The sequence below is a fragment of the Tauraco erythrolophus genome, chromosome 22 (genome assembly GCF_009769465.1).
Source record: "Tauraco erythrolophus isolate bTauEry1 chromosome 22, bTauEry1.pri, whole genome shotgun sequence".
NCBI lineage: Eukaryota > Metazoa > Chordata > Aves > Musophagiformes > Musophagidae > Tauraco > Tauraco erythrolophus.
The window spans coordinates 7,095,407-7,121,931 of NC_141486.1; the positions used below are offsets into that span (position 1 = coordinate 7,095,407).

At 62.3% G+C, this 26,525-nt stretch overlaps 2 protein-coding genes across 2 annotated transcripts; both read right to left on the bottom strand.

The window, feature by feature from the left end:
• QRFP (pyroglutamylated RFamide peptide) lies at nucleotides 1–387 on the bottom strand. The gene has a single exon (XM_086625354.1). It carries the CDS (start codon nucleotides 385–387, stop codon nucleotides 1–3), a length of 387 nt encoding a protein of 128 aa, XP_086481480.1.
• A 4,713-nt stretch (nucleotides 388–5,100) lies between these two features.
• Nucleotides 5,101–18,971, bottom strand: FIBCD1 (fibrinogen C domain containing 1). The gene is made up of 7 exons (XM_086625209.1): nucleotides 18,900–18,971; nucleotides 13,457–13,933; nucleotides 12,326–12,485; nucleotides 11,465–11,601; nucleotides 6,222–6,318; nucleotides 5,677–5,856; nucleotides 5,101–5,360 (listed from the first exon to the last, which is right to left on the bottom strand). The coding sequence occupies exons 1-7, from the start codon at nucleotides 18,969–18,971 to the stop codon at nucleotides 5,101–5,103; spliced, it is 1,383 nt and encodes a 460-aa protein (XP_086481335.1).
• Nucleotides 18,972–26,525: the final 7,554 nt, after the last annotated feature.

The following is a 26,525-nucleotide window of genomic DNA, read 5'->3' on the forward strand; positions in this document are numbered from 1 at the left end:
TCATCTCCCAAAGCGGAAGGTGAAGCCCCCTTTTTTCCTGTTGTAGCCGTTGATCTCCTCAGCCAGGTTCCCCAGCGTGCTGCTGCGCTTCTCCCCTCCGGCCGGCAGCAGCGGGGAGCCCCCCTGCCTGCCCAGCCGCTGCCCGCTGCCCACCCGCCCGTAGCCCTGCAGCTCCCGTGCGATGCCCGGCAGCGCGCTCAGCAACTCGCTTCTCCTCCGCTTGGCCCCGGCCCTCCAGCAGGCACCCGCATCCTTGGCCACCGCTTGCCAACCGAGCTTGGTCGGGGTCCCTTCCCTGGGGTCTCCTGGCTCCTGGTGCTCGCTGGGGGGGAAGCAGGCCCCCAGGCTCAGGAGGAAGAGGCAGGACAGCGAGTAGGGTGCTCTCATCTGGGGGAAGCAGAGGAACGGAGAGACAGGTCGGTGAACATGGAGCTCCCTCGGGCAGTGGCTGAAGCAGCAGCGAGGGCTGCCCTCGGCTCACGTGCGTTCCCCATCCCTGCTGCAGCACCCACAAACCAGCCCTGCCACCCTCTCCCTGTAAGAAACCCCCCCAGCACCCGCCGCTCCTCCTGCAGCCCCAGCGCCGGCACCTGGCTGCAGCGGGGGTGCTGGGGGGTGTGGGGGGGGCTGTGTCTGAGCTCGCTCTGCCTCTCCCCTGTCTCCTTCAGGCCCGCTCCCCTTGTTCTTTAGCAACTCCGTGCTCACAAATTTCAGCCTCGCAGCTGCTCCGCTGGGTCGCAGCCATGAGCCGGGCTCTGCTCCGACGGCGCTGTTGGCCGGGCTGGCCGGTGGGCTCCGGAGCTGCCCACTCCTCGTCGAGGCGCTGCAGGGAGGACTCAAGTGCATCCACCTGAGCCGGCCGTATCTCCCCCACGCACAGGTCCTACCTAACGCGAGTGCCGAGGAAGGTGCTCGACATCCCTCTGCTTGGTGGGGCTCGGTGGTGCCCCGCCGGCAGCGGGGGCTGCGGAGCGGGAGCGGGAGGTCCTGGGCCGCGTGCGGCAATGCCGCAGGCACCGGGGCAACCTTGGGCGTGGGCAGGGCTGCTCTGCCTCCCCTTCCTCCTCCCACAAATGCTCAGAAAGGGGAAATGGATTTTTTAATCATTATTAGTATTTTTTGCTTGGGATGTTGCCTTAGAAGTCCCTGCTGGTGCCGGGGGCCAGGGTGTCTGCCCTGTGCTTGCAGGGTGGGGGGCTGCTGTCGGTGCTCCTGGCTCCTGCACCAGACCCAGCTCAGTCCAAGCCCCTGCCCGCCCTCCCCAGTGACCCCCCCTGCCCCTGGGCTTTGCTTTGGGGTGCTCCCTGCCTCGCTCACACCTCGCTGCTGTTCTGCGCTCTCCTCTTTTGCCCCCAGGTGCCCATCATGGACCCAAATCACTGGGTGCAGCCGCAGGAGGGACCACCATCCCCGCACCAGCCATCGGTGCTGCTGAGTCCCGTTCCAGGGGCTGGGGGTGCTGATGGGTGCCCTGCCCGGCCCTGCCTGCTGCCCCCAGCTGCCTCCCACCAGCCTTTGCCTCCTCGCTGGCTGTGTTGCCCATGGAGGCAGGGTGCAAAGCAGGCACAGAGGGACAGACAGACAGACCCCAGCTACTCACCTCTGCCTCGGGCGATGCCCCCGCGCCGCCTGCCCTGGCCCTGCTCCGTGGCGCCCTGTGCCTGGACTGAGCTGGCCAGCCCGCCTCGCCCACCATTAAATACTGGCCAGCGCTAATTGCCGTGTCGCTAATTGCCGTGTCACCCGTGGAGTGCCGGGCTGTGGCAGAGCAGGGGCTGGGATCCCGGCGGGGAGGGGGCTGGAAGGGGGACGGGGGCTGGCTGAGCCGCCACAATGGGAGTGCGGCACCACCGCTAATTAACGCGCCTCCTTCGTTTGCTGCCTCGTTTGGAGGAGTGGCTGGGCACACGATGTGCCGGAGCTGGCCTGGAGTCACCGGCAGCTGGTGGCAATGGTGGTGGGAGGGGGGAGTCTCATCCAGGGGCATGAGTGTCCCCCAACCCCTTGGCGGGTGCGTACTCATGTGTGGCTGTTGGGGGTCCCAGAGGGGTGTGAGAGTGTGGTGGGTGCACGGGCACCGGCCGAGACCCCTGCACCCCCAAACCTGCTCAGGGCTGGCCCTGCATGGACAAGCCCTCATGCTCCCACTCTCCTTGGCCAGTGCCTGCAGCCACCCATGCTAAAGCGAGGTCCCCAACCCCTGGCACTCAGCTGTCTCCTCCTGGATCTGTCCTGGCCTCGGGCAGAGTGAGGCGTGGGGTGGGCAGCACCCCGCTGCTCAGGGGGAGGGGGCCAGGGCACCACTCGGCACTCTGCCCATCAGCGCAGGCTGGGGAGAGCGAGTCCCTTTGGCATCAGGACCCACCACCCCGAGGTACTGCAGTGCCCGGGTTTGGGCTGCAGTGCCCGCAGCCCTGGGAAGCCTCTGCTGCCCCGTCCCTGCCCCTTGGATCTCCCCAGCCCTCCCCAGCAGCTTTGCAGAGTGGTTGGGGCAGGCTGAGCCCGCGACGGGCCGGTGCCCGGGGATGCGGTGCCATGAACCCGGCGCGGGGAAGGAGCCATCACCCGCAGGGCAGTGGGAGCTGCGGGAACCCGGTGCTGCGGCGGGTTCCTCCGGCGATGTTCCCATGCCATGCCATGGGCTCGGCCAACACGCCAGCTAACGATGAGTTCCTTTTATTAAGGAGTTTAGAAAGTCCACATGTACAGCGCTGGACACACTCACACACGACAGACTTCACGGCACTGCTACACACCACGGCCTGGCCCAGGGGAAGGTACGTGGCCAGGTCCTGCTCCCCCGGGCCCCCCTGCCCACCCCTCCCTGGGGAGGTGTCACCGCGGACAGGTTTAGCCTAATTCGGGGCCGCGGAGCGACACGTGCGCTCTCGGGATTAATCCTGGGAAATCCTGCGTCTCGGCGCGGATTAAATACCTCTCGTGCAATTCGAAACAAAGTCATCGGGGAGTCCTGGGCGACGCGGGCAGTGACACAGGGTGTGCTACCAACAAACTGCACGTACAGCGTCCCCTCCCCGGCACTGAAAAACACCCGTGGAGGGTCCAGGGAGGGGACGAGCATTCCTGCTCGGGGCACATGGCTCCGTGTGCTGCCTTGTCCTGAAGACAAACACTAGAAAACCCATCTACAGCTAATCCAGGAATAAATGAATGAAAAGTAGAGATGGGCGTTGTGCTCTTTGCCTGTGGGACCCTTTCCGGAGGGGTCTGGTGGGGTGCAAGAAGCCCCTTGGGAGCTGTCAGGAGCTCCTGCTCCTGTGCTGGCTGGGAAATGCCACCACCAAGCTCCCCCAAATCCCATCGCTTGAGAAACCCAGCCCAGCCGGCTGCTCTGGGCAGGGATGGAGCCGGTAGAGCTGGTGCCTGAGCTCGGAGCTCGTCCTCACCCCAAGTCTCCGAGGAATGTCTCTGGCAGAGAGGAAAGCTGTGGGGATCCCCAATACATCGTTTGTCCCCAGACAGACGGGGACTTGCCCATCCAGCACAGGATCCGAGGTGGGAAAGGCTTAAAAAAAAGGAGAAGCACACAGGGAAGTCCAGATCTGCTGCAGCCGGGAAGCTGAGCCTTTGATCTCCCAGTGCCTTAAGCCTCCCTGGAATCGGGGACAGCGGGAGCTTTTCTCCCCTCCTCAGGCAGTCTGTCTGTCCCACGGTGTTTCTTGGGGTAGGGTCTGGAGTGGGGGCTCTGCTCCCTGTTTCTGCTGTAGCACCAGCTGAAAATCCTGAAAAGGCTGGTGAGGTCCTGGCTGTCCCCCTCCCCTCCCTGGTCCTACACATCCCGCTCAGGCTTGGGATGTTTTGGGGTTTTTTTTGGACAAAATCCCCCATTTGAGTCCTTCAGGGGAGCCAGAGGGGGAAGTCAGTTGCACAGCCGTGGCAGCTCCTCCTTGGGTCAGCCAGCGCGAAGCATCGCCTGCCGCCCCGTTATCAGGGCCCTGCAGATGCTAAGCCCCACTCGGGGCTTCTTTTTGCAAAACCTTAATGGGATTTGAAGAAATGAAAGGCTTTGAGTATCTGCAGGTGCTGAGCCAGAGCGTGGCTCAGCCTGGGTGAGAATGAACGTGGGTTCCCGGGCCGGGAGCGAGCAGAGGGGGCTCGCCTGGGGCACGCGGGCGTGCTGTCCGAAGTCAAGGGTTTGGAGAAGGGTCACAGCATTCAGATGGCAAAAGTCCAACGTGAGTCCGAGTGGGTCTGGAAGGGAGAGAGGAGCTGTGAAACGCAGGCAGAGCTGTGCCGGGAAGCGAGCCTTCCTTGCCTCCTCTTCCTCATCACCTCTTTCTCGTCAGCATGCTCTCCATTTCCCCAGCGCTGCCAAAACAGCTCCATACTGTGCTTGGTCCTGGGTGTGTGTCCTCGCACCAGCTTGCTTTGGGGTGTCCCGACCTGCCGAGAGGCTCCAGGAACCAGGAGAGGGACAACGGGGACAAGGAGCAAATAGTTCCCTTCCAGCTGCGCTGCTCTTGCAGGGGCAGAAGGGAGTGTTTACAGACCGGAGAAGGAATCACCGGCACGGTCAGGCGTCTACACCGGCTTCAACCCAGCCCAGCCCTCCCCATCCCTGGTAGCACCATGGGGTGTGCGGGAATGCAGAGCAGCAGCCTCATCCCGGTCCTGGGGGCTCTGGGCTCCCACCAGTGAGTGTCCCCCATTTCCTGGCCACTCAGCCAGGCCACTGCCGGCTACCTGTGCCCAAAGCGGAGATGAGCGGAGGAGCCCAGGCTGTCGCATCCCTTCTTCCCTCCCTCCCTCTGGGCAGCCCCTTCCCTTCCTTGCTGAAGCCTGCTGAGCATCACTCCCCAAATCCCTACACCCCACTGCCCTCTCTGCCGCAGCCGTGAGCACCAGCCGTGGGTCACCCTTTGGCCAGGAAATCCGTTTTGGCTGCGGGCAGCCATGGCAGTAGGAAGCGAAGGTCCGGTGATGTCCGTGGGTGCCCAGGGGCAAGTGGTCCCAGCGGACCCTCGAAGACGGGCCAGGTCTCAGGGAGGGTGGGGAGGATGGCACCTGGGGGGATGGGACTGTGGGGTGGGGGGAAGGGCAGGGGGCTGGATATGGGGTGAGGGGGTTCATGCCATCCAGCTAATTCTCCTCTCGGACGGGCCGGATCTTCATCTCGGTGAACTTGAGGGAGTACTGCCAGCCAGTCCAGGAGGACCACTCGATGCCGTCGGCGTAGGAGCTGTGGTGGCCCTTGAGGTACTGCCCGTTGAGGTTGGAGGTGTGGCAGTTGCGGTACCACCAGGCGCCGTGGTAGAAAGCCGCACAGTTGTTCTCTGAGTGGTCGTTGTCCAGGTCCTTGGTGGTGAACTTCATCCCGTTGTGCTTCAGGAAGGAGTCTCCTGCCACCGGGGTAAGGAGCCATGATGGACCCTTTCTGCCCCTCACCTGCCCCCGTGCTGTCTCCCACCCTGGGGGGCTCCCCTGGGCATCCCAATGGGACTCCTTCAGTGAAGAACCAGGTGCTTGGGGTCACCCACCCTGCAAACGCCCAATCTCAGCCCCCTCCTGCCTCCAGCTCCCCGTGGCTGCCGGGACGCAGCTGGCACCGCCACTAGTGCCGGAGGAGACGGCTGATGCCCCAGTGAGAGAGTTTGGTGGCTGTGGGCTTCCCCTGCCCCATGGGGCCACGGGTGTCACCCCATCCTGCCACCCTACCTGCCGTCCCTGAGTAGTCGGCGATGGAGATGGGGTACCCGTCCTCCTCGGGGTCGACGGAGAAGAGCCCTACGCCGAAGCTGCCATAGTGGGCGAAGGCTGTGCCGTTGTCAAAGTCCTCCAGGTCGATGCGGAGCTCGTAGCTGCCTTGAACCGTCAGCACGTGGATCCGCTTCAGCCCTGCCGCGAGGGGAGGGGGTGAGCGTGGGGACCCTGGTGGGGAGGGGGTGGCTGGGGATCCCTGGGGAGGGGGTGCGGGTGGGACAGGGAGCGGTTCCCACCCTCCAGCCCTCGCTCTGTTGTGGTTGCACGGCCAAGGGCACGTGCTCAGCTCTCAGGGAAACAGCCCCATCGCCTCCCTGCCCCTGCGCAGCCGCCCGTCCCCTCCCTGGCTGCCCACGCCGTCACGCCTGGGATGGGAGTGCTGCCCAAGGGGGTCTCGGAGCCCTCTCCTTTGCAAAGAAAATGCTGGACCTCCCCAGGAGAGTTGGGGGACCCAGACTTTGTCAGCCCACCCAGGAACGGGCACTGCCAGCCCCACGCACCTAACCAGTGCTCTCCTGTCAGCTTCCCAAAGCCATCCCGGTAGGCTTCCCAGCCGCGGAAAAAGTTCACGGAGCCATCCTCCCGCCGCTGAAACACCTGGGGAGACACGTGGGGTGTCAGTCGTGGGGCTGCTCTGAGCCTGCGCACCCTGAGCAGCCCCCCCACTCCCCACTGTGCTGCCCACCCATCCCCACTGCCGCCTTATCAGACACGGGCGCAAATTAAACCCTTTCAGCTCAGTAATTACACGGGGACACCAGCGAGCAGGTCCCCGGGGAAAGGGAAAGGCCGGATCGTTATCTGCCAGCTCGTGGGAACGAGTGAGTTGGTTGAGACAAAACACTTCACCGGATCCTCCACCTGGAAGTGGGAGCAGAGCCTGGGAGAGCTGCGGTGTGTTCCTGTGGGAAGGTGGCCGGTGCCCTGGGAGGGGTGGGCACCCCGCACCCCATCCCAACAGCCTGGGCTCTGCAATTGCATGTGGGAGCAGAGGTACGGACAGATAGACGGATGGATGGACGGCACGACTCGAGGTCTGTCTCCACAGCACAGGGTCCGTGGCACCCTGCAAACGGCGCCGTGTAGAGCTGCTCTCTCCTGGGCAGCTGCCCGTGATCAGGCATCATTCCTGTGATGGCCTCGTTAGTCTCCAGAGAAATTAACTGCCCCGGCTCCTGCAGAGCCCCCAGATCCTCGGGAATCAGTGCAGCTTTTCTCCTCCGAGCCTTTCCCTTTTCCTCTCCCATCTGCTCATAGGCTCGTCGTGCCCTCTGTGTTTCATCCCTTTTTACCCGTAGTTTCGGGTTTGATTTATTGACAGTGATCCAGAAAATGCTGCTCCCTGTCCAACCATTTGAACTTAATTAAGCCTCCAGCCCCAGATTAATTGCATTAAACTTGGCTGAGCCAGCCTGCCCGATTGCCACCAAGCGCCATGCTCCCATGGCCGTGGTGGGGGGCCGGGACACTCGGTGGTTTAGGAACAGCCACCCCGTGTGCCAGCAGCCAAGGGGCTGGAGCATCCTGTTTTCAGGGCTGGGATATGCCCCCGAGCCTGTTCACCTGATGCTTCCAGCACCCCAGGCTCGGGCAAAGCTGCTGAGCCCCTGTGCCGGCTGGGAAGACGCCGTGCTTTGCTCCACCGCAGGGATGCTCCTTCGCAGCCTCCTCCCAGCTGCTCCTGCCCGTGTGGGGTTTCATCCTGGCACATGGAGGAGGCTCAGCACAGGCATTTCATGCCATTTTTTGCCCTTCAACAGACAGGGACTTTTGGGGCTGGGGATGCCGGTGCGGGCTCCGGCATGCTCCTCGGCACGGCACGGCTCTGATCCTGCTGTACTTACCTTCTAGAATTAGAGCCTTAATTTTTATCCCTGCGTTGAGCACTTGAGAAGCTGCGGTTAAGCCTGTTTAAAGGGGCTTGCTAGGAAAGGGGGATGGCGTGGCTGGACGGCGGCCCCAAGCTGATTTTCCCCGGCCAACGTCGGCTCCGGTGCTGCCGCGCAGGGAAGGCGGTGGAAGCGGCACCGATGCTCCCACCTAATCGGCTTTGACCCGTGGTTGTAAATAGGCCAATTGCCTGAGCGGTGCCCAGGGAAGCGCACGGGGCACAGCTCCGTTGGCTGAGCCTTGGCACGGCTTGGCTACTGCCCCGGGCACCGGAGGAGCCCTCGGTGTCCCTCTGCTCACTGGGCTCAGCCCCACAGGGCTGGAAACCAGGTCAGAAGGGCTGGTGGGTGCTGGAGGTCCTGTGTCCTCCTGAGGCTCCTGCTCCATCCTCGTCATCTCTGCATCTCATGCACGGTCCCTTCTCATGCTTCACTTGTGCACCCACCTCTCCCATGTGCAGGCAGGGTTGTAAGAGCCTCCTCCTTGCCCCCTGCAGTGGGATGCTGCATGCACCGGGATGCTGCGTGCACTGGGATGCGGTACGCCCCGGTGACCCGCAGTCTCACTGCCACGCTCCCAGCCCTGCCTCGCTGCTCTTTTCCTCCTCATCAAAAATGCATCACCCTCTCTTCAGCAAAAAGGATTTCTTTCCTTGCTTTAAAGGCAAGGCTGAAATATTTATCTCCCCACTCTCTGCCTCCCCCAGTTGCGCCGAGTTTGCGGGGCAGGGACAGGCTCCTGCAAAGGCATCAACCCAGAAAAATGGGCTAAAACCAGAAAAAAGTGGGAGTGCCAGCCTGTGCATGCCGTGGTATTGGTGGCAAGGAAGGGCTCTGCTCCTTCTGCCCACAGCCCCTGATGCCAGCCACCACTAAACCCTCAGCAGGCTCAAAACCCCACCGCAGCTGCAGCCGCAGCTGGGGGAGATGCTCGGCCATCGCTTTTCTGCCACCGCAGCGCTTGAGGTCCTGGTCAGGTTTTTGGCAGCCATGGCACAGACCCCACAGCCCCAGCCCCGTGGTTCCTCTGAGCCCTGTCACAGCACAGAGACCATTTTTGGGTTCAACCACGGAGAAGACAAACTGGGAGCACGGCAGGAGCATCCCGTGGCAACACATAAACCACATCCTTCGGAAAGAGCGCGCGCTTCCCCAGACTCTTCTCACCTGCTGCCTTCGGCTTATCCCAGCCCATGTGGAAATGCATCAGTGTCTGTTCAGGCCCCCCAGCCTGTGCCAGGACCCCTCCGGTGGGGGACAAGCGGGCTGGGCGAATCTGTCCCCGCCAGCATCCCCAGCGCGGCAGGTGCCCGTGAATCTGGAAGCCGCCACACAACATCACCACGGCCCTCGTCCTGCCAGCACAGCCTTTTCTTCTGCATCCTTTGGCTTTCCCACCACTTCCCAGAACACACTCTACATGGAAAATGATGCTGAGGTGGCAGAGCTGTCACGGCACCGATGCTGATCCCGGGGGGCTTTGCCTCGGCTGGGCAGCGATGGAGGCTCAGGGGCACCAGGAGGAGCATGGGGTGTTTGAAGATTTCCAAAGGCAACAGCACATGAAGAGGCAACTTCTTCAGGCCTCCGGGATGCTGAGCCTTTCCCCGGCCTCCATCTTCCCATTATTACTTTAATAAAGCGCCAGAGGTGAGTGTCGAAGGGGGGTGTCAGGGTCAGGCTGGGCAATCACAGGGCTGCACCCCAGCACTGCCGCAAGGCTCGGGCCAGCCCAGGGCAGTTGCTGCAATTAAAGTCGGCGCCAAGCACAGGACACGGATGTTCCTGTTGGTGCCAGTGGGCACCGACCTGGATCCACGCCCCAGCTGGCTGCAAACATGGCCCAGTGCTGGTGGGCACAACCGAGGGGGGACAAAACGGAGTGGGGGTGTGGGGGTGCTGGGGGCTCCCCGGCTCTTCCCTCCCGCATTTCTTCACCTCCGTGTCACCCTGCCCTGCACGGATGCCGATGCTGGCTGCCCTCTGCCAGGTTTTTGCTTTTTGATTTATGCAGCAAACAGCCCCAGAGCCGCAATCGCTCGCACAGCACCGGGGGCTTCGGCTGCCCCGGGCTGGGTGCGGCTGTGCGGGGAGGAGAGGTGTTGGTCCGGTGAGGGCTGTGCTTTGCTCAGCCGTCCTGGGGAAGGGGACAGGGAAGGACTGGGGTCCCTGCGAGGCATCAGGGTGACACCACAGATCACGCCGTGGGGATGGGGAGGTGCTGAGCAGCGTTCAGCAAGCAGCCCCAGCCTGGTTTCTCCCTGATGGGGCATGGGGGGCTCATCCCCCTGCCCTGCTTCCCATGCTCTCCAAGCCATCCATGCAGGCTGAGGCTCAGCTCAGCAGCTCCCGAGTCAAAATTGATTCAGCTGCTGCCATCACTTCCACCCACCCACCCACATGCAAATAAGCCCAAATGTCAGGAGTAATCGCTCCAGAGGAGGAGGAGGAGGGGAGAGGAATTTCCCAGGCTCTGCACCATGGTGCTCAGCTGTGCCAGAGCTCACCTGGAGCTATGGTGGGTCAGTGCCCCAAGGACACTCCCGTGTCTCCAGCCCCACGGGAGATGGCCAAGATCTTCCCCCCTCAACCCTGAGGGGCTGCAGGTAGGTTTAGGGGGCTGTGCTGCAGAACAGCCCTGAGAAACGGGAGTGTGGGCCAAGCACTCTGGGCCCTGCTCTGGATGCGTCCATCTCTGGAACGCTGGGATTGGGCACCTGGTTGGGTTCCTCTGCCCCGGTCGGCAGGGCAGAGCCGTGGTGCTGCTGGAGCCTGAGATGCTGCCGGGTGTAAAATCGTTTGCTTCGCCCCCTCCCCAGCCCAGCCAGAGCCCTCCCGGCTGCAGCAGCTTTAAATAAGCCTCTGAGCGTCTCGCTAATCACCTTGGGCTGCTCTTCAGGCAGCGCTGGAGCGTGGCTCGGGCCAGTGGAAGCTGTGCAAGGCATTTACAAGGACCCTCCTCACCCTTTGGAGCAAGTGGGGTGCCCCCTTTTCCCTCTGTGAGCCCCCCAGGAGCTGGGGTCCCTGGTGCTGCGCTGTGCCTCAGTTTCCCTACAGGAGCTGCTGGTACTGGGCTGTGCATGACAGGTTGCTCCTGCCTGGGGTGGGCTTTGGGCAGCCTGAGGCTGAAGGCTCATCAGCCCCCCAAGGGCAGGGGGGCTAAGCTCCCTCCTGGCACTGCTCAAAGCTGCTTAGGGGGATCAGATCGTGGGGATTTGTTTCCTAGAGCGCCCAGCTGGAGGGGTGCTGGCCGGCTCCGCTCACCCAGGGTGTCCTCGGGGGAGAGGCTGCCTGCCCACCCCTCCTGGAGAGCCTTCTGCCACCTCCCTGGGGACCCCCTCACTGCCTTGCCAGCACCCCGAGTGACGCCCTCCTGGGCGGGGGCTGCTCACACCTAAGGAGCCCCCGGGGCAGGGTGGTGTCCAGGCTTGGGGCTGCCAGTGCCACGTCCTCCTGCCCCCCGGTTCCTCGCCCCCATTGCTGTGATTACGGGGCCGTTGCAGTCACCACGGCAAAGCAAATCGGACAGGATGGCCGGAGAGCGAGGGAATCAGCACAGCACCAGAGGCACCCAGCACCCCTGCCTTAGGCTCCGGCACAGGGCTCAGGCTGGCAGCGCCGGGCAGCTCTGCCAATGCTGCCAGCACCGTTAACATGGACAAGCCTGTTTACTTGTTTCCCTGCAGGACCAGACACCCTGTGCACAGCCAGACCCCATTAGCATTTATCCCCCATCCCGATGAGACATCCAAGCGCCGAGAGTGACATCTCCCACCCCCTGGCATCCCAGCGTGGGGACAGCCCGTGGCCGGCAGTGGCATCACCCGGTGACCCCCAGCACAGCGGCAGCTCACCGTCCAGCCGCCCCCGTCCGTCGTCATGTCGCAGTAGACCTGGAAGCCGGAGGGATAGTGTGTAGGGAAGATGGAGTAAATCCCATCCTCTTGCTGTCCGCTCGCATAGATGTCAAAGCAGTCTCGGGGCCGGGAGCCTGCAGCGTGGCATTGGGATGGGGTGGGACGAGAGGAAAGCTGGTTAATTAACGATCTAATTTAATGCCTTGCCATTTCTTTCAGGCTCTCAACCTTGCTGCCTTGCTCTTTCCCTCCTTTCTCCTCTGATGCTCAGGGCGAGCGATGCCCAAAGGGACGCAGCCACCATGGGGACCCCCCCCGGCATCCGGCAGGGACCAACTCCATGTTCCCCATATGATGGCAGGGGCAGGCTGGGACCCAGCTGGGGAGGAGGGAGTCAATGCCCGTGGGCAGCTGCAGGCAGAGCGTGGGCACATGCTCGCAGCCCCGGGACAGTCTTACTCAGCTTCATCTTAACCAGGCGATGCTGAATGTGACTGTTTATCCCGAGTCCCGCGCAGCGCTGCCCTCCGCACCCGAGTGAAGGCGAACGGTCTCCTCTTGCCCTGCTCCTGCCCCAGCTACATCTGCGTGGGGAATGGGTGGGACTGCAGGGATATGGAGTGGCTTTTGTGGTGATTTATGGACAACTGGGGCCTGCACAGTGAGAAACATCCCTTCTAGGACACAACTGTCCATCTCCCTCCTACCCCATCTCCTCCATCCCCTTGCCAGCCCCCCACTGTATTAAATCCCTTCTCCAGGCTGGTTGTCCCCCTCCCCTCTTCTTAGACAGACACCTGCCGAGAGCAGCCCCAGGCACATCCCCCTCCCCGGGGACAGACTGGGACACTGTCTCACCGTTGGAGCAGCCCCGGGGCCGCGCGCCCCTGGCTGGCGCTCGCTGCAGGTCGGCCTTGAGCCGAGGCCGGGCACCGCCACGCTCCTTCTGCAGCGTGTCGAGGACGTCACTGACGGAGCTCACCAGCCGAGCCATGTTGGTCTGGCTCTCCGAGAGCAGCTGTGGGCAGGGGACACATGGAGGGGACAAGGTTAAACGTGGTCAAAGCCCTTCCAACCCCCAGCCCCTTGACCACCCCACTATGAGGATGCTCTGCCTTCTCCCATGGCCCCCTGTCAGGGCACAGGCTGATGGGGACCAGCTGGGCACATAAAAGCCACAGCAGATCCCATACAGCATCTCTGGTGCTTTTTGGCCCAAGGTGAGGGTCCAGACAGTGCCTATCACCGCCAGGGCTGAGAAATCCCTGAACCTGGGTGCACCAGTGCCGCCACCCCGCAGGATAAAGAGCATCTCTGGGCAAGGGAATGGGATCGCGGAGGCGGCAGGAATAGCCGTGTCCTGAGACAGCCGCCAGCTCTCCGCCGTCCCCTGAGGTGACCCGGGCCGGGCAAGTGACGTGGGGTGGCCGCGGCAGAGTGGCAGGACAGGGGGCGAAGCGAAGCAGTGGGGATCGAGCAGCTCCAGCCAAAGGGGGATGAGCACCTGGAGGGATGGGTATGGAGTCGAGCATCCAGCCATGCCCTGGGTCTCGCTACAACACCTGGCAGACCCCGGCGTACCCAGGTAAGCATTCCAACACAGCTCATCCGCTGGGAAACTTTTGGGACTGTAAATTAAGGGGGGGGTGATTGCTGTATGAGCCACCTCGGGATGGCCCTGTGCTGTGCTTGGCTCTGCTCGGAGCCCCCAGACTGGACCTGGAGGTGGGAGACCCACAACGTGGGGGGTGGCGCACCCGGCTCGCTGGCACCGGGGCGGTTTGGCAGTGAGACGCAGGTGGCTGATGAGCTGGAGCCAAAGTTGTGCTTCCTGACTTACGATTCCCAAATACCCGCCTTAAACCTCAGCTCCTTCTGTGGGAGGTCTCCCCTGGACACAGTGGGCAGGGGCTGCAAGCAGCCACGTCCCCACGGACATGGGGGTCTGTCCCCAGGGAGCACCGTGTGGCATTCCCAGCCCCGGCTCACCTGGATGAGCCTGCCCTGCTCTCCCTGCAGGGCACTGAGTTCCTGCCCCATGGCACTGTGCCCCTTCTTGAGCCCATCACAGTCGGCGCGCAGCTGCACGGCGTGCGTCAGCAGCTTGGCCACCTCGTCCGCCACAGTGACCAGCAGGGCCTTCTGCTGGCTCTTGGTGGCCTTGGCCTCAGCATCATGGTCAGTGACGGCGCGCAGCAGCGAGGTCTGCAGCCCCTCCAGGCGCCCGAAGGTGCCCGTGGCGTCAGGGCAGTTGGGGTCGATGAAGATGTTGATGCGGGAGCTGTCAGCTTTCTCGATGGTGACCAGCGCGTTGGCTTCCTCGGGGTTGGTGCTGATGACGGGGGGCGACTCAGTGACGGGCGTGTGGTAGTGGTTCATGAAGAGGATGGCCCCCGTGACCGTCACGGCCAGGAGGACGGCCACCGAGAGCAGGACTGTGCACAGGATGTACCCGCAGCTCATCCTCTGCGGACAGAGAGATGGACACCGTCAGGACCCATTCACTCCCCTTCATCCCAGAGGTGGGTTCAAACCCTTGCGGGTTTTGGGGGGGTCCAGCGACAAGGGAGGTGATGTTGGACACGGAGGTGGTGGCAGAGGAGGGGACGTGGGGACCCCGGGGAGCCCTGCGGTTCTTCCAGGGATGCGGAGGCCACGGGCGAGCGCTCAGCGAGCAAAGCAGCTAAACCCCCCTGGGAGCCGGGGGTATGAAATAATAACGAGAGCGAACGCGCGGCGGCCGCGTGCTCCAGCTGGCATGTTTTATTTAAGGCGGTGATACTCGGCTGGAGCGGCCCCGGCTCCCCGGGCGCGGGGCTCCCTGCTGCCCTGGGCACAGATATGGGGAGAAAATGGGAGAACACCTCTGGTGTCCCTGGGAGCGGGGGCCGTGGGGAAAGCGAGGAGGCGAGGGAAGGCAGGGGCTGTTCCCAGCAGCAAGGGGAGGCTGTAGGTCGATGTTGGGGGGACCTGCTCTGCACAAGGCATCTCTCATCTGCAGGGACCACACTTTGTGCCCTCGCTGCCTGCCGGAGGGGAGCAGAGCTGCTCCCAAAGCCCTCGGACCTGTTCTGGAGCCTCCAGGTGCGGGGGAGCCGCTGTGGGAAATGTCTCTGACTCCCCCCACCCCGAGCCACTCTGGCAGCTCTGCTGGTGTGGGAACCCCTCAGCTCAGCCCTCAGGAGCTGCTCCGCACCCACCGAGAGCCTCTTCTCCTTGCAAAGCACAAAGTGCCAACACCGTCAGGGCAGATGGAGTGAGCTGCCACCCAGCGCCATCAGCCCCCTTCTCCGCCCCCCTCCAACCCCTTCTCATTACACCTGCAGGACGGGGGCTGTGATTTTCCCCTGACCCCAGCCACAGCTGTCACCAGGAATTGCAGGGCTGCCAGAAAGCTGCAGATTCAGAGCGACAAAGACTACTTTCTCCAGAAATGAGGGGAAAATTGCTGCATCTGCAAAGATTTCCCAGGCCCTGTCCCCTCCCGTGCACATCTATCCGGAGTGACACCTTCCTTCAAGCACCCTTCATCTCGCTCACGCTCCCGCAACCATTTGCATTAAGGTGACCCTGGCTGCCGCGGGGGCTGGCCAGGCAGGGGCTGGGGAGGCTGGGGATGCCCCACCAGCCCCGGGGGATGCTCCCGGGGGTTTCTCCCCAGCCCACAGAGCGAAGCTGGAGATGCGAAGGGCGCTGGGCTGCGTGAGAGCCACCCCCAGGGACCTGGGTAAGGAGACAGCCCCAGGCTCAGCCCCTCAGTGCGCGTTAAAAGGAGATGTCAAAGGCAATAAGGGGAGCTTTTGGCAAGCAGAGGGTCAAGGAGTTTGTAGATACGGAGCCCCAGCTCAGGGGCATGAGGGGCACCCGGGAGCAGCAGGACGGTGGCAGATGGAGGTGGGAGATGCCCATTGCCAACACCCTCATGTGAACACCCAGGATCTGGGCTCAACTCAGCACCCTACGAGTGCAGAAGGGACAGGAGAGACAGCTGCTGACCAGAGGCCAGTGTCGAGTGGTTTGGGATCCACGGGGTGAGCAGGAACTGCGGCCTCGCAGCTGTCCCGGCTATCGCAGCACCTTCAGCTCCACGGCTCTGTGCCCGCCCGTCCCGCACGCTGCTGCTCCCACCGTGCTGACATCCCCTGCCTGAACTGTGCCTGCTGGGACACACGAACAGGCTGCAACGGCCGAGGGACCCATCTGAGCATTAGGGGTTTGCGGAGCAGAGCCATGCACGGCTGATGCTCCATTTCCCACAGCCACACAAACCCCAACTGGGCTTTAACACAACAAAATCCCGCAGCTCTGCCCAGGAGCTGCATCCAGCTGTTTTCCAGCCTTCGAGCCCCAGCATCACTGCCCTCCTGCCAGCACCAGGAACTGGGGCAGGATACGGGGGCTGATCCCCTTTGCAAGTGACCCTCTCTGCTTGTGACCACGAGGAGATCCCAAGCAGCGGCAGCTTTACGAGTCCCACAGCATTTTGCCAGCAGGTTGTGTTACCTGGCAACCCGCAGTGGGGAGAGGAGGGAAACGCTCAGCCAGCAGCACCAGCAACACTCCAAACTGGGGTGTGGGTCTCCCTAAGACCCCCAGCATGGCAGCACTGCAGCTGCATGCCCAGCTCCCATCACGGGGCCCTGCAGATGCCCCTGCTGCACGCTCCTGCCCCACCATGGCCATGGCCCTCATGGCCCTGGGGGTTTCTGCCCTTCATTGCACGGCCACGGGCTCCCGGATCTTCTTGCCAAGGCTTTCAGGCAGCTGCAGGACATCCCCTGCCTTGGTTCTTGATGTCCTCCTGGGGACATCCATTGGGCTGGAGATCCTGATGTCTCCAAATCGCTCCTTCCTAAGGAGACGAGAAGCTGGGAGGTGCTTGGGATGAGTGGAGCTTCACTCGCAGACCTGCTCTGGAGCTAGGGCTGGAGATCAGGAGAGAGCCCCAGGCCGGAACCGAGGCTCTGTTGCCTCCCTGGTGCAAAGCTGAGCCGGGCTCTGCTCAGGCAGTATCTCTATGCTTGGACATCGTGCCTTGTTGGGGCAGAGTCCTTGGTGTCCCAGCCATGCCTTCAGAGCAGCCCGTGGGCTGCCTTGCACCCTGGGACTGTGGGTCACTACAGCCTCGGTGCCCATCACGCACCCACCAAACATCCCCCAGCCACCTCAGCCAGCTGGACAGGTGAGCAGCTCTGCTGGGATGGGAGACAGTAGCTCCAGCAGCTCCAGCACACGCAGCCTGTGGGAGGGAAGGACATGAGCAGTGTGTCCCCAGGGCAGCTGGAGCAGAGCCAGAGGTGGCCTGACCCCGGGGAACGCGGATGAGGTGTGGTGGTGGGAGAGGCTGAGCTCTGCCCTGGGAGATGCTCTTTGAGGACAGGTGCCCTTTGCTCCTGCCAAAGCCACTGCTCTTTGCCAGCTCGTGCTGCGGGATGGTGGGCAGCGATCACAGGCAGCCCTGGGTGCTCTCCCCCTGAGCTGTGACCCCAGCCAGGTATGAAACAGGACCCCAGTTGTGCTTCTGAGGCAGGTGGATGCTGTGGTTTGCATTGCCCAGGCTCAGTTGCTGGTGCAAACTTCAGTCCAGGTACCCCCACCACACAGCCCCAAAGGAGCCCCAGGGCAGCAAGGGCCAGTCCTCCCCCCTCAAGACATTGCTCGCTCCAGAGCTGCTCAAGCAGCTCGTTTTGCATCCCGGCTATTCACCATCTGCTGCTCCGCTGCCCGTCTCCAGCCTCCCTGCCTGCCCAGCTCTGCTGCCGCTCAGCTCTGGGCAGGGCTGCAGCCCCCATCCCTGCTCACCCCGGGGCAGGGACTGTACCCCAGCCACCCCCCCTCCACCCTGCTGCTCCCTGGGCCCTCCCGGAGCCCAACACTGCACTTGGCTTGCTCCTCGCAGGCACGGAGACAGATGAACTGAATCCCACTCCCGTTACCTGCTCTTCTCCGTCATCCAAAGCCTGCCTGCTACCGCTCCTACAGCACAGCGCGCTTTGCAGCTCGCGGAGAGGAGGAGAGGAAAGAAGAGGAGAGGAGAGGGCTGGCGAGCGTGCCGGAGCCAGCTCCGTGGGTGAGCATGCAGGTGGGCTGGGATGGGTTTCCACTGGAGCTTACGGGAGCTGGGAACCCAGTACTGGCTGCACAGCAAACTCGTGTGCCTCCTTTGCAACCCCCTGCATGAACCACCGGCGCCAGGCTGTGTTGTCCAGCCCCGTGTGGGCAGTGGAGCTGGACTCATCCTGCCCAGCTCATCCCGGGGGCTGTGGGGGGATACAAAGCTGGGCGGGCGGTGGTCCCAGACGGATGGCACTGCTCAGACCCCTGCATGGAGGGGCTGCACGCCAGGGAGGCAGCTCTGCCGGGAAGGGGAGAAGAGAGCCAGGTTTCTCTGTCAGGGGGGTCCCGTGCTGTTTGGAGCGGGCAGCCCCTCTCCAGCAAGGCAAGGGAGCCATTGGGCATGGATGGGCTCAGAGAAGGGTGTGCAGAACGGAAAAGTCAAGCAGAAGTCCCTTTCCTGCATCTCTGTGGTGGAAGGGAGACAGGGAAGAGGCAGACCTGGGGTGAGTGGTTCTCATGACCAGGGCTGGCTGCTCCCCCCCATCCTCACCGAGCGCCAGGGTGCGGAGGGAGGGCAGGCACTGCCAGCTCCTGGCTCCTTCCCTTGACTCACAAGCTCCGTTGGAGACTCGCTTTCCCCCAGCTCTCCCCAGCCACGCTTGCCCATACTCTGCACCCCTTCCCTTCCCGCTCTACTGGCACCCGGAACGCAGGCAGGGTGACCACATGCCCCGGCCATTTGGTCATGCCACCTGCTCGGGCACACTGGGCAGCTGCAGGCCAGGCACTCGGCCGTTACCCACATGCTGGGTTCGAGGCGCTGGCACACGTGTGACGGGTTGTGCAAACAGGCTCCCGCACGTGCCGGACGCCCCACGCGTCACCGCAGGCTCTGCCACCACTTCGCCGCACCCCGCTGCAACGCCGGGCTCTCCCCCAAAATCCAAGGGGGGGCTCCTGGAGGTTTAGAGAGGGCGACTGGGAGCGCCCCAACCAAGAGGGATGGCTCCGGCTGCAGCAGGGAGCCGAGATGCCAAATCCCTTTTGCAGGGTTATTTAAGCAGTTCGAGACGTGCAGCGGTGGATCAGAGGCGCTTGTGGCAGCCCCGGAGCATCGTCCGCTGCCTGCCCGAGGGGCAGCCCCGGCGCTGGAGCCTGGGGGGACGCTGGCTGCAAATAAATAAATTCAATAATTGCGGGGGGGGGGGGCGCGGTGTGAGGGGTGGCAGCCCGGGGGGCTTCGCAAGACACGGGGAGCAGCTCACCTCGCAGAGCTGTAACGGGATAAAAGGTCGCTGGGAGAACAGAGGGGGCTTCGGTGGGACCCCCGGGCTGGCCCCAGCCCCGCTGCCCCCCGCCGCCCCCCGCCCCGTACCTGCGATTTCTCCTGCTGCCCGTCCTCAAGTTGCGAGGCTCCTCCCATGGTTTTCCAACGCTCGTTCCCCATCGCGCCGTCAACTTCCAGTCCAAGTGCCCAGACCCCCCCAGATCCCCTCCCCGGCAGCGCAGCCCCCGGCCCGCCCGCGCTGCCCGGCTGGCCGCGGCGAGAGGACGGGCGGCGGCGGCGGAGGCGGCGGAGGAGGAGGAGGGAGGGAGGGAGGGAGGAAGAAGAGGGAGGGAGGACACGGGCACGGACATGGGGGTGGATCTTCCCTCCCCGCCCGCCCCGCTCCCCCCGTCCGCTCCCCCCTGCCCCGGGGGGCGCTTCCCGCTGCCCCCCCTTCCGTGCCCGCCCGCCCTCCCGGGGCTTCCCCGGCCCCGCTCCGGACACACCGCCCGGGGATGCCCCGGGGACTCTCCCCGGCCCCCCAGCACTGCCCTACGCCCCTGCGGCCGCCCCGAAGTCACTCCGGATCCGAGCCCCCCCTGCTCCTGCCCCGGGGCTCCGCAGCCCCGCAGCTGCCCAGCTGTGGCAGCGCAGCTGGAGGAGCGGCAGCAGGTAAGGCAGGGGTTGGTGTCAGCGGGGCCAGGGTGTTTGGGGGGCCGGGAGGCAAGTGGGGGGCAGGTGTCGTGGAGAACCGCTCACCCCCTTTCCAGGGCCACGGTCCCCAGTGCCTCCCCCCATGGTGACAGGGCTCAGTCCCACCAGTGGGCAGGAGTGGGCAGGGTGCCGGGCAGGGAGGGGGGGGCATTGGCATCGAGCCCCCCAAACCTGTTTGGGGGCCTGTTAGCAAAACCCAGCGTGTGGTGGAAAGGTGGTGCTGGCTGGGGAGAGGCAGCGGTTGGACCCCCCCAGCACATGGGAGTCACACTGACACCCACTGGAGCATCCCTTGCCCAAACCCCAGCGTTCCCAGTCCGAAGCAGCGGTGCTGGCCCCGTGTGCTGCCAGCTCCCGCGCAGGAATCCCTCCCCGGTATAATTTATCGCCACCTCTCCGGCTGTGGATGTGGTTTTCTTTACCGTACCTGTGCGGCGCCTCCCTTAAATCTTTTATGTGCTGGTTGTGTGACCTGCGGCAGGAGCGTCGCTAAGAGGTTCCAAGGAGCATCACGAGCAGCGATGGCTCAGCTCTGCCTTAAGTCCAGTTGGGGGGAGGCTGGGTTCTCTCTCGATTCTGAGAAGCCCCCAGGAAACATTGTGGGGGGGCCCTGCAGCCCCCCTGCACATTGCCCATCCCGCGGCATGGGGCTGTTCCCTGGGCAGATGGCACAGTGGGGCTGGGGGTTGCTCTGAATCCCCCCCGGTCTCTGTCCCTGGGGCTTAGCCCTGGTTGGGACCCCTCAGCAGCAAGCCTGCGGCTTTGCTGGGGTGGGGGCTGCCTCCCTGCAGCGGTAGGTTGTGTGTGCTGGGGGCCAGGGGTCCAAGTGGCTTCTCTCCAGGACACACGTCCCATTTTGGGAAGAGTTGGGTACATGCCAGGCCGGCAAATGGTGCCAAAGGGCTCTCTGGGTGGGGAGTGAAGCACAGCCAGCGGTTTGAGCAGTCGGTACCCGTGTGTGTGTGTGTGTGTGTGTGTGTGCGCGCGTGTGTGTGTGTGTTGTCTCCCAGCCAGGTGCAAATCCTGCCTTTGGCTGCGGTGATGTTGTGTGGATTTACCGGGCGATGCTCATGGCCAGCAGCCCAACTCCTTCCCCACGGACAGTTTTCAAGGACTTCCCTTTACAGCTGAGACCATCCAACTCGTTCCACCAGTGGGGTGTTTGGTGTGTGCCCGCACCGGCCAGGCTCAGCCCCTGCACCACTTGGCTGTTCTGGAAGCAGGAGGCCGCGAGTGCCCGGGAGGCTGTTTTAGCTGAACCCCAAACAATAAAAACTTATCATTAAAAAGAAATGTATCTTGGCTTCATGTGGCCTGGCAGCATGGGGACGAGTGATTCAGTGGCCTGTCAGCCCTGGGTGTTAGGCACGCCGAGCTGCACAACTGGACACTCTCCAAGTCCAGCAACTCATTTTCTGCAGATGGAGCCGGGACCGCGCAGCGAGCTGAGGTTTAATTTGCAATCCAACATACCTTGACATAACCCACAGCCGGATCGCGGAATCTGTGATCTCCCGGGACGCTGGGGAGCCTGCCGGGCCAGAGCGTGCAAGCGAGGCTGGGGTGCCCCTGCTGCACCCTGGCACTGAGGTGCCCATGAGGGTGCGGGTGCAGGGTCCAGCTCAGCGAGTCCCAGAGCCGCTCCTGGTCACCAGGCTGGTGAGGATCTCTCCGTGCCGTGGTGATGCGGTGGTGAGCGGGACGGACGGTCCCTGCCTGACGGAGTGGGCTGTGTTTCTGGGAGCCTGAGCGATGCTCGGGTGAGCGCTGCCCATGCACGCTGCTCAGGCGGGCCAGTGGCCAGTGGGGATGCTGGCCTGGCTCATCACTGACTCACACCAAGCTATGTCACCTTGCGTTACCCATCACGGGATCTGGCTGGATCTGCAGTGCTGGGGGCATGGGAAGGGGTGTCCCCAGCCAGGCGAGCCCCATGGCTCCAGCCCTGCCACAGCTGGCGGCCCCACAGCCCTGGATCCAGCCCCATGGGCTGTGCTGGGAGGGATCGGGTGCTGGAGGTGCAGCCATGCACGCAAGGACTTGAGCACACACCGTGGCCAGGCACCATTGGGCATGGACCTCCCAGGGGTGCCAGCGGCTTGGCTGGTGGGGAGGGGGTTTCTGCCAGCAGCCTGGCCCGGATGATAGGCAGAGGAGGGAATGATTCATGTCTCAGGCTGTGGCCTGAGGGCAAAAATCGGAGAGATGTTTGATGTGAGAAAGCGGGCAGGCCACTGCTGCGGCATCTCCCCTCCTCAAGACGGCTCTGCCCACGCTGCCCGGGGGTCCTGGCTTGGCCTGGGGGCAGAAAGCGACTGAAGAAATACAGGATCAGAGCCTTGCACTAAAATGAGTCTTTTTTTAAAAAAATCAGACATTATCTTCTATTTTGTGGTCCAAGACGGTGAGCACAGTTGCAGAGGTGGTGGCGGGCGGGGGCTGGGCTTGGGTCGGCTCTGTGCCCCGTGTGGGGACAGGACCCTCCAGGGAGCAGGACACCACGAGCCAGGGCTCGGTGGCACTTTGCCCACCTCGTTGTGTTCAGGCAGCGCTTGGTCTGCATCTCCGGGATATCACGGGGCCAGAGCCGGTGAGGGGACCCGTGTCCCATGGATCCAATCCAGCGAGAGGCTGTACAGGGCAGAACTGCCCCGTTATTTACTGTCTGAGACGTGGAGCGGGGATGGGGATGGGGAAAAGGCTGATGGCAGGGAGGGGGACACACCGACCCGTGCCTGAGGAGCAGCGTGCGCTTGTCTTGGCAGGGTGCCACGGGAGGCAGCGAGCCATCGCCGCGCACACGCGGCGTCAGACATCATCATCATATTAATAATGAAAGGGCAGCTCCTTCAAAGCTCTTCGCCCCTGCGCCGGCGAGAGCGCAGAATGCAGAGGAGGCGCGTGAGCCTCATCCCAAAGCAGCCACGGGGGGAGCGTTGCCAGACCCGGCCAGCCCTGACCCAGGGTGACAAAAAAACCTGTGCCATGTCCCACGCCGGGTGTTCTCCCTGCTGTGAGTTTGGCTGCTGGAGGGGTCCCTGCAGGGGAACGGGGCAGCCCGCTGTGCCCCCCAGCTCCTGTCCACGTCACTGGCTCCTCCGTCTCCCCATCCCATGGGGAAAGGCCTGTTGGCTGCCGGGGAAAGAGCCTCTCTTGCAAGGGCCGAGCACTCTGTCCATCATTTAGCAGCACTGCTCGCTGTGCCGGGGCCTTTTCGTTCCGTGGGAGGAATCGATTGCTCAGGCAACGAGACAAAGTGCCTGCAAAGAGGTCTTGGGCTGCAGCCAGACGTGGGTCCCCAGCAGCAGCTCCCAGAGCATCTCTTCTGCTCACTCCTGCGCAAGACCTTCGGATTTCCAAAAAACCTTCTTTAATGCCCTCACCCTTTTGTCCACAGCATCCTCGAGCCTGGTCACTCTTTGTGAGGGTCTCAGCAGGACCAGACCAGGGGCTGAGCATCTCATCACCTCTCTGCTCTCTGCCAAATCCCCTGGCGTGGCTGGAGCCAGGAGGGTTTGGCTGCAGATGCCTGGAACTGGGACAGAAGGAGCCAAACCCTCCGCGCCCGAGTCAGGTGGAGCACCCCACGCCCACCTCATGCCCATGTACTCACCCTGACACCACACATGTTTCAGAGGGTCCCACTCCGCAGCAGTGCCTGGTGAAGGGGGAGCCCACTGTGCCCCCCTGGCCCTTCCTGCCCAGCCTGCTTTTTTTTTCTCCTTCCAAACACAACAAAACCCCCAAATCCTCCACAACTGAGAAACCTCTTTTTGTTCCTCTTTTCCCTTTGCTTTCTGCTGCGGCAGAGTATCGATTGGAGCTGATGCTCTGTAATCCGCTCTTTCTGTGAAAAGTTGGCATCCCGGAGTCCCTGGAGGGGCGGATCCTGCCCCCGCCTGGGTCTCACTCTTCTGTCAGACTCGGGGCACAGCAGGGAGGCTGCGTCCCCCATCCCATCCCTGCAAAGCCGGGGAGGGGGGATGATGCTGGGTGGGAAAAGGTGCTGGTTTGGAGCAGAGCTAGGTCAGATCCTGCTGGGATGGATGTCCAGAGTGCCGGGCATCCAAGGAAACCCTGCTGCCCCTCCGGCGGGGCAGGGGACGGTGGCACAGGGGGACATCGGAACTGATGAGAGAGGCTGGCTGTGGGGCTAAGCCAAGGAGGGCTGCGGAGAGCTGGGGCTGACCCCAGCCTCAAAGGGGCTCATTATGGGGTGCAAGGCCACCTCTGCGGGGCAGGACCCTGGCCGGAGACCCCCACCAAGCCCCGCTCTGTGCCTGCAGCCGCCCTGCATCCTCCCACCCCGCTGCCGCCCCAGCTATACTTAATGATGGAAAAAGGGCCGGAGCTCCGGAAAGCGGAGGGGTGGGGGGAAAACCAGCCAAAACACCTCCAGAAAACACAGGCAAGATTTTAATTTAAAACCTTTTCCCACATGAAGAGCAGCAGCCGGGCCATCTGGAGGAGCATATGCAGGTGAGCAGGAGGTGGTGGTGCCTCCCCAGCTCCCTCGCCTGTGGCAACCCCCCGAAAGGCCTTTCGGGTGGTAAAAACTAACCCCGACGGGCAACCGGGCAGCCGGGCACTCCGATCCTGGCTGGCAGCCTGGGCGAGCCCCGGCTTTCCCTCCTGAGATACCCAGACTTCTCAGTTTAACTGTTATATTTGCAGGAAGTGATTATGAATCCCAACGCAAACTGCAACAGCGGCTGAGTTTATTGCAAGAGATTAATTCAGTGGTTTAATTGAAACTGCAGGAGCAGGATGGGAATCAGTCCGGGGCTGGGGGGAGGAGGAGGGTCAGCCCTGCTCAGCCTTCCCCACATCCACCCCTAACCCCCAGCAATCAATGAAACCCAAATTAGCAGATTTACTCCTCAGAGGACTCCTCCATTGGCTGAGCATCACATCCAGCATCCCAAAGCCCCAAGTCTCCTAGCAACTCCCCAGGCTGCCTCTGCCCACCTGTTAACCCCTTCCCCGCAGGCCCCCATGCCACATGCCATCCCCCTGCTTCGAAGGTGTCACTGCCACGCTGGGCACGAGCAGGGACTTTATCCAGCAAATAAATCTGCAGCAACAGCCGAAGGATGCTGGTGATGCTGGGGCAGGCAGGTTGCTTAGTCGAGACTCAGAGTTTTTTATTCTGAGCGGCACAGAGAAATCCTCAGGTTTACGTATCGATGGCAGAAGTTTGGTTTCTAAATGTCACAGAAGTTCGGAAGGTTTCATCCTCCCAACTTGCAGAGATGCTGGGAAAAGGTCAGGGAAACCCTAAATTGTGGCCAGCCCATGCGGCTCCCGCCCGGCATCGAGGTCGGGAGAGGCAGGGCACAAACCAGCCTCTTCCTCCGATTGCAACAGTAAATCAATTAAATCTTTTTTTGAGAAGTGGATGAAGAGTGCCCGAGTCACTCTCCTAACCTCTCTGCAAATGAAAGTGTCCTTGAAAGTGTAAAATTGAAGCAGGACGCGGTGCGATGCCCGGGCTGGGCTGGAGGGTGCGAAGCTGCTCCCTGATGGTTGTTATTTCGGGTCGGATGTCCAATACTGCCTTGTCTTACTTTTACAGGTCAGAAGGCTGGAAGCAAAGGTGGGAAAAAATAGTGTTTGCTTGGTTGAAAAATCACAGTTGACACGAAAAAAAAGCAACAACCTTTTCTTTTTTTTCTAAACTGTCTTAATATTTATAGGCTGGGAAATATGTCCAAAGATCATGTGCCACTGTAAAGGATAAATCACTTCTCTTACTTTAATGTGCTTTGTTGGCTTTTATCTGAAACATAGTCATAAAATTACCAAATTGAAATTTTAAAGGGGGGGGGGGAGGAATATCTGGAGGGTTTGTTACTGCTTCTATTTTCTTATTGCCAAATAAAATACAATTAAAGCAACATTTTAGACGCCAGCCAGCATAGCTAACATTGGTTTTCTGACGGCACTTTTTTCTGTCAGCCAATGAAAATAAATGATGCCGGATTACCAGCGAGCAGCCAGCCGCCGTGGCTGGAGGGGGATTCGGAGCAGCAGGCATTCAAGTACGAAACAGAGGGATTTTAGTCCCGCTGTAAGTGGAAATCTCTGGGGACGTTACCCGCAGAGCTCTCTGCCGCCGCCTGGAGCGATGCTTTGCCTTTCGTGCTCTCCCAGTGCTTCCAGTTCCCACCAGTGCTTCCCAGTCCATCCCAGCCCATGGCACAGCCCCACACGGGGGTTGTAAATTCACTCCCAGTGTTTTTGGGGTGGCCTTGGCCAGACCAGCGTGGGTCTGGTCCCCCGTGGGGTTCGCTCCTGTGCCGGGGGCTGCCGGTGGCTCGGCTGCTGACTGCACCGAAATCCCCGTGGTAATTGGATGAGGGCACTGGTTTCCAGGAGAATATTAAATTAGAGCCCCAGCCCCAATCCAGGGCGACACGCTTGGGAATATAAAGACACGGTAGATCACATTATGAGGGGGGGGGAGTGGGGTGTTTATTTCTCCTGCTTTAAAGTCAAAGGTACCATAACAACTTCTTATTTGTCATGGAGTCTGTTGGACCATCTCTTATTGATGGGAGGGAGAAGAAGGTTGGGGGGATGCTGTCGCTGTGGAGGAGCAGCCCCCGGCAGATGTGCTGAGCACTCGCAGCTCATCACAGCGATGAGCTTTCAGGGAGCTTTGGAAAAGCAGGCTCGGAAAGCACTTAAGTCTGCTTTTCCAAAGCCCCCTGAGAAACCATCACTGTGATGAGCTGCGAGGGCTCAGCACCCCTCAGGGAAGAGCCCAAGGAATGATTGCAACCACGAACCGTTGTGGCACCACCAATGCAAGTGCCCCGGCGTTGCAAAGGTCCCAGGGGCTTTGCAGGCAGAAGCTCAGTGCCACCATCCTGAGCTTGTTCCAGTCTCCCTGTGGGACCAGTACAAGGTGTCACTTAGCAAATGAAGGGGCTCCAGCACCCTCTGGGTTATTGGTTTAGCTTGGGGTGACCATCTGGTGGCATCTGCTGCTGCTGAGCTGTCACTCATCCTCCTGGT

Excerpts from the sequence above, each read along its gene's own strand:
- QRFP (XM_086625354.1), bottom strand. The coding sequence starts at position 387 with ATGAGAGCACCCTACTCGCTGTCCTGCCTCTTCCTCCTGAGCCTGGGG.
- FIBCD1 (XM_086625209.1), bottom strand. The coding sequence starts at position 18,971 with ATGGGGAACGAGCGTTGGAAAACCATGGGAGGAGCCTCGCAACTTGAG. Across the intron at positions 11,602-12,325 it reads GCCCCGGGGCTGCTCCAACG|GCTCCCGGCCCCGAGACTGC; the intron begins GTGAGACAGTGT and ends GCCACGCTGCAG. Across the intron at positions 5,361-5,676 it reads CGACTACTCAGGGACGGCAG|GAGACTCCTTCCTGAAGCAC; the intron begins GTAGGGTGGCAG and ends CCCCGGTGGCAG.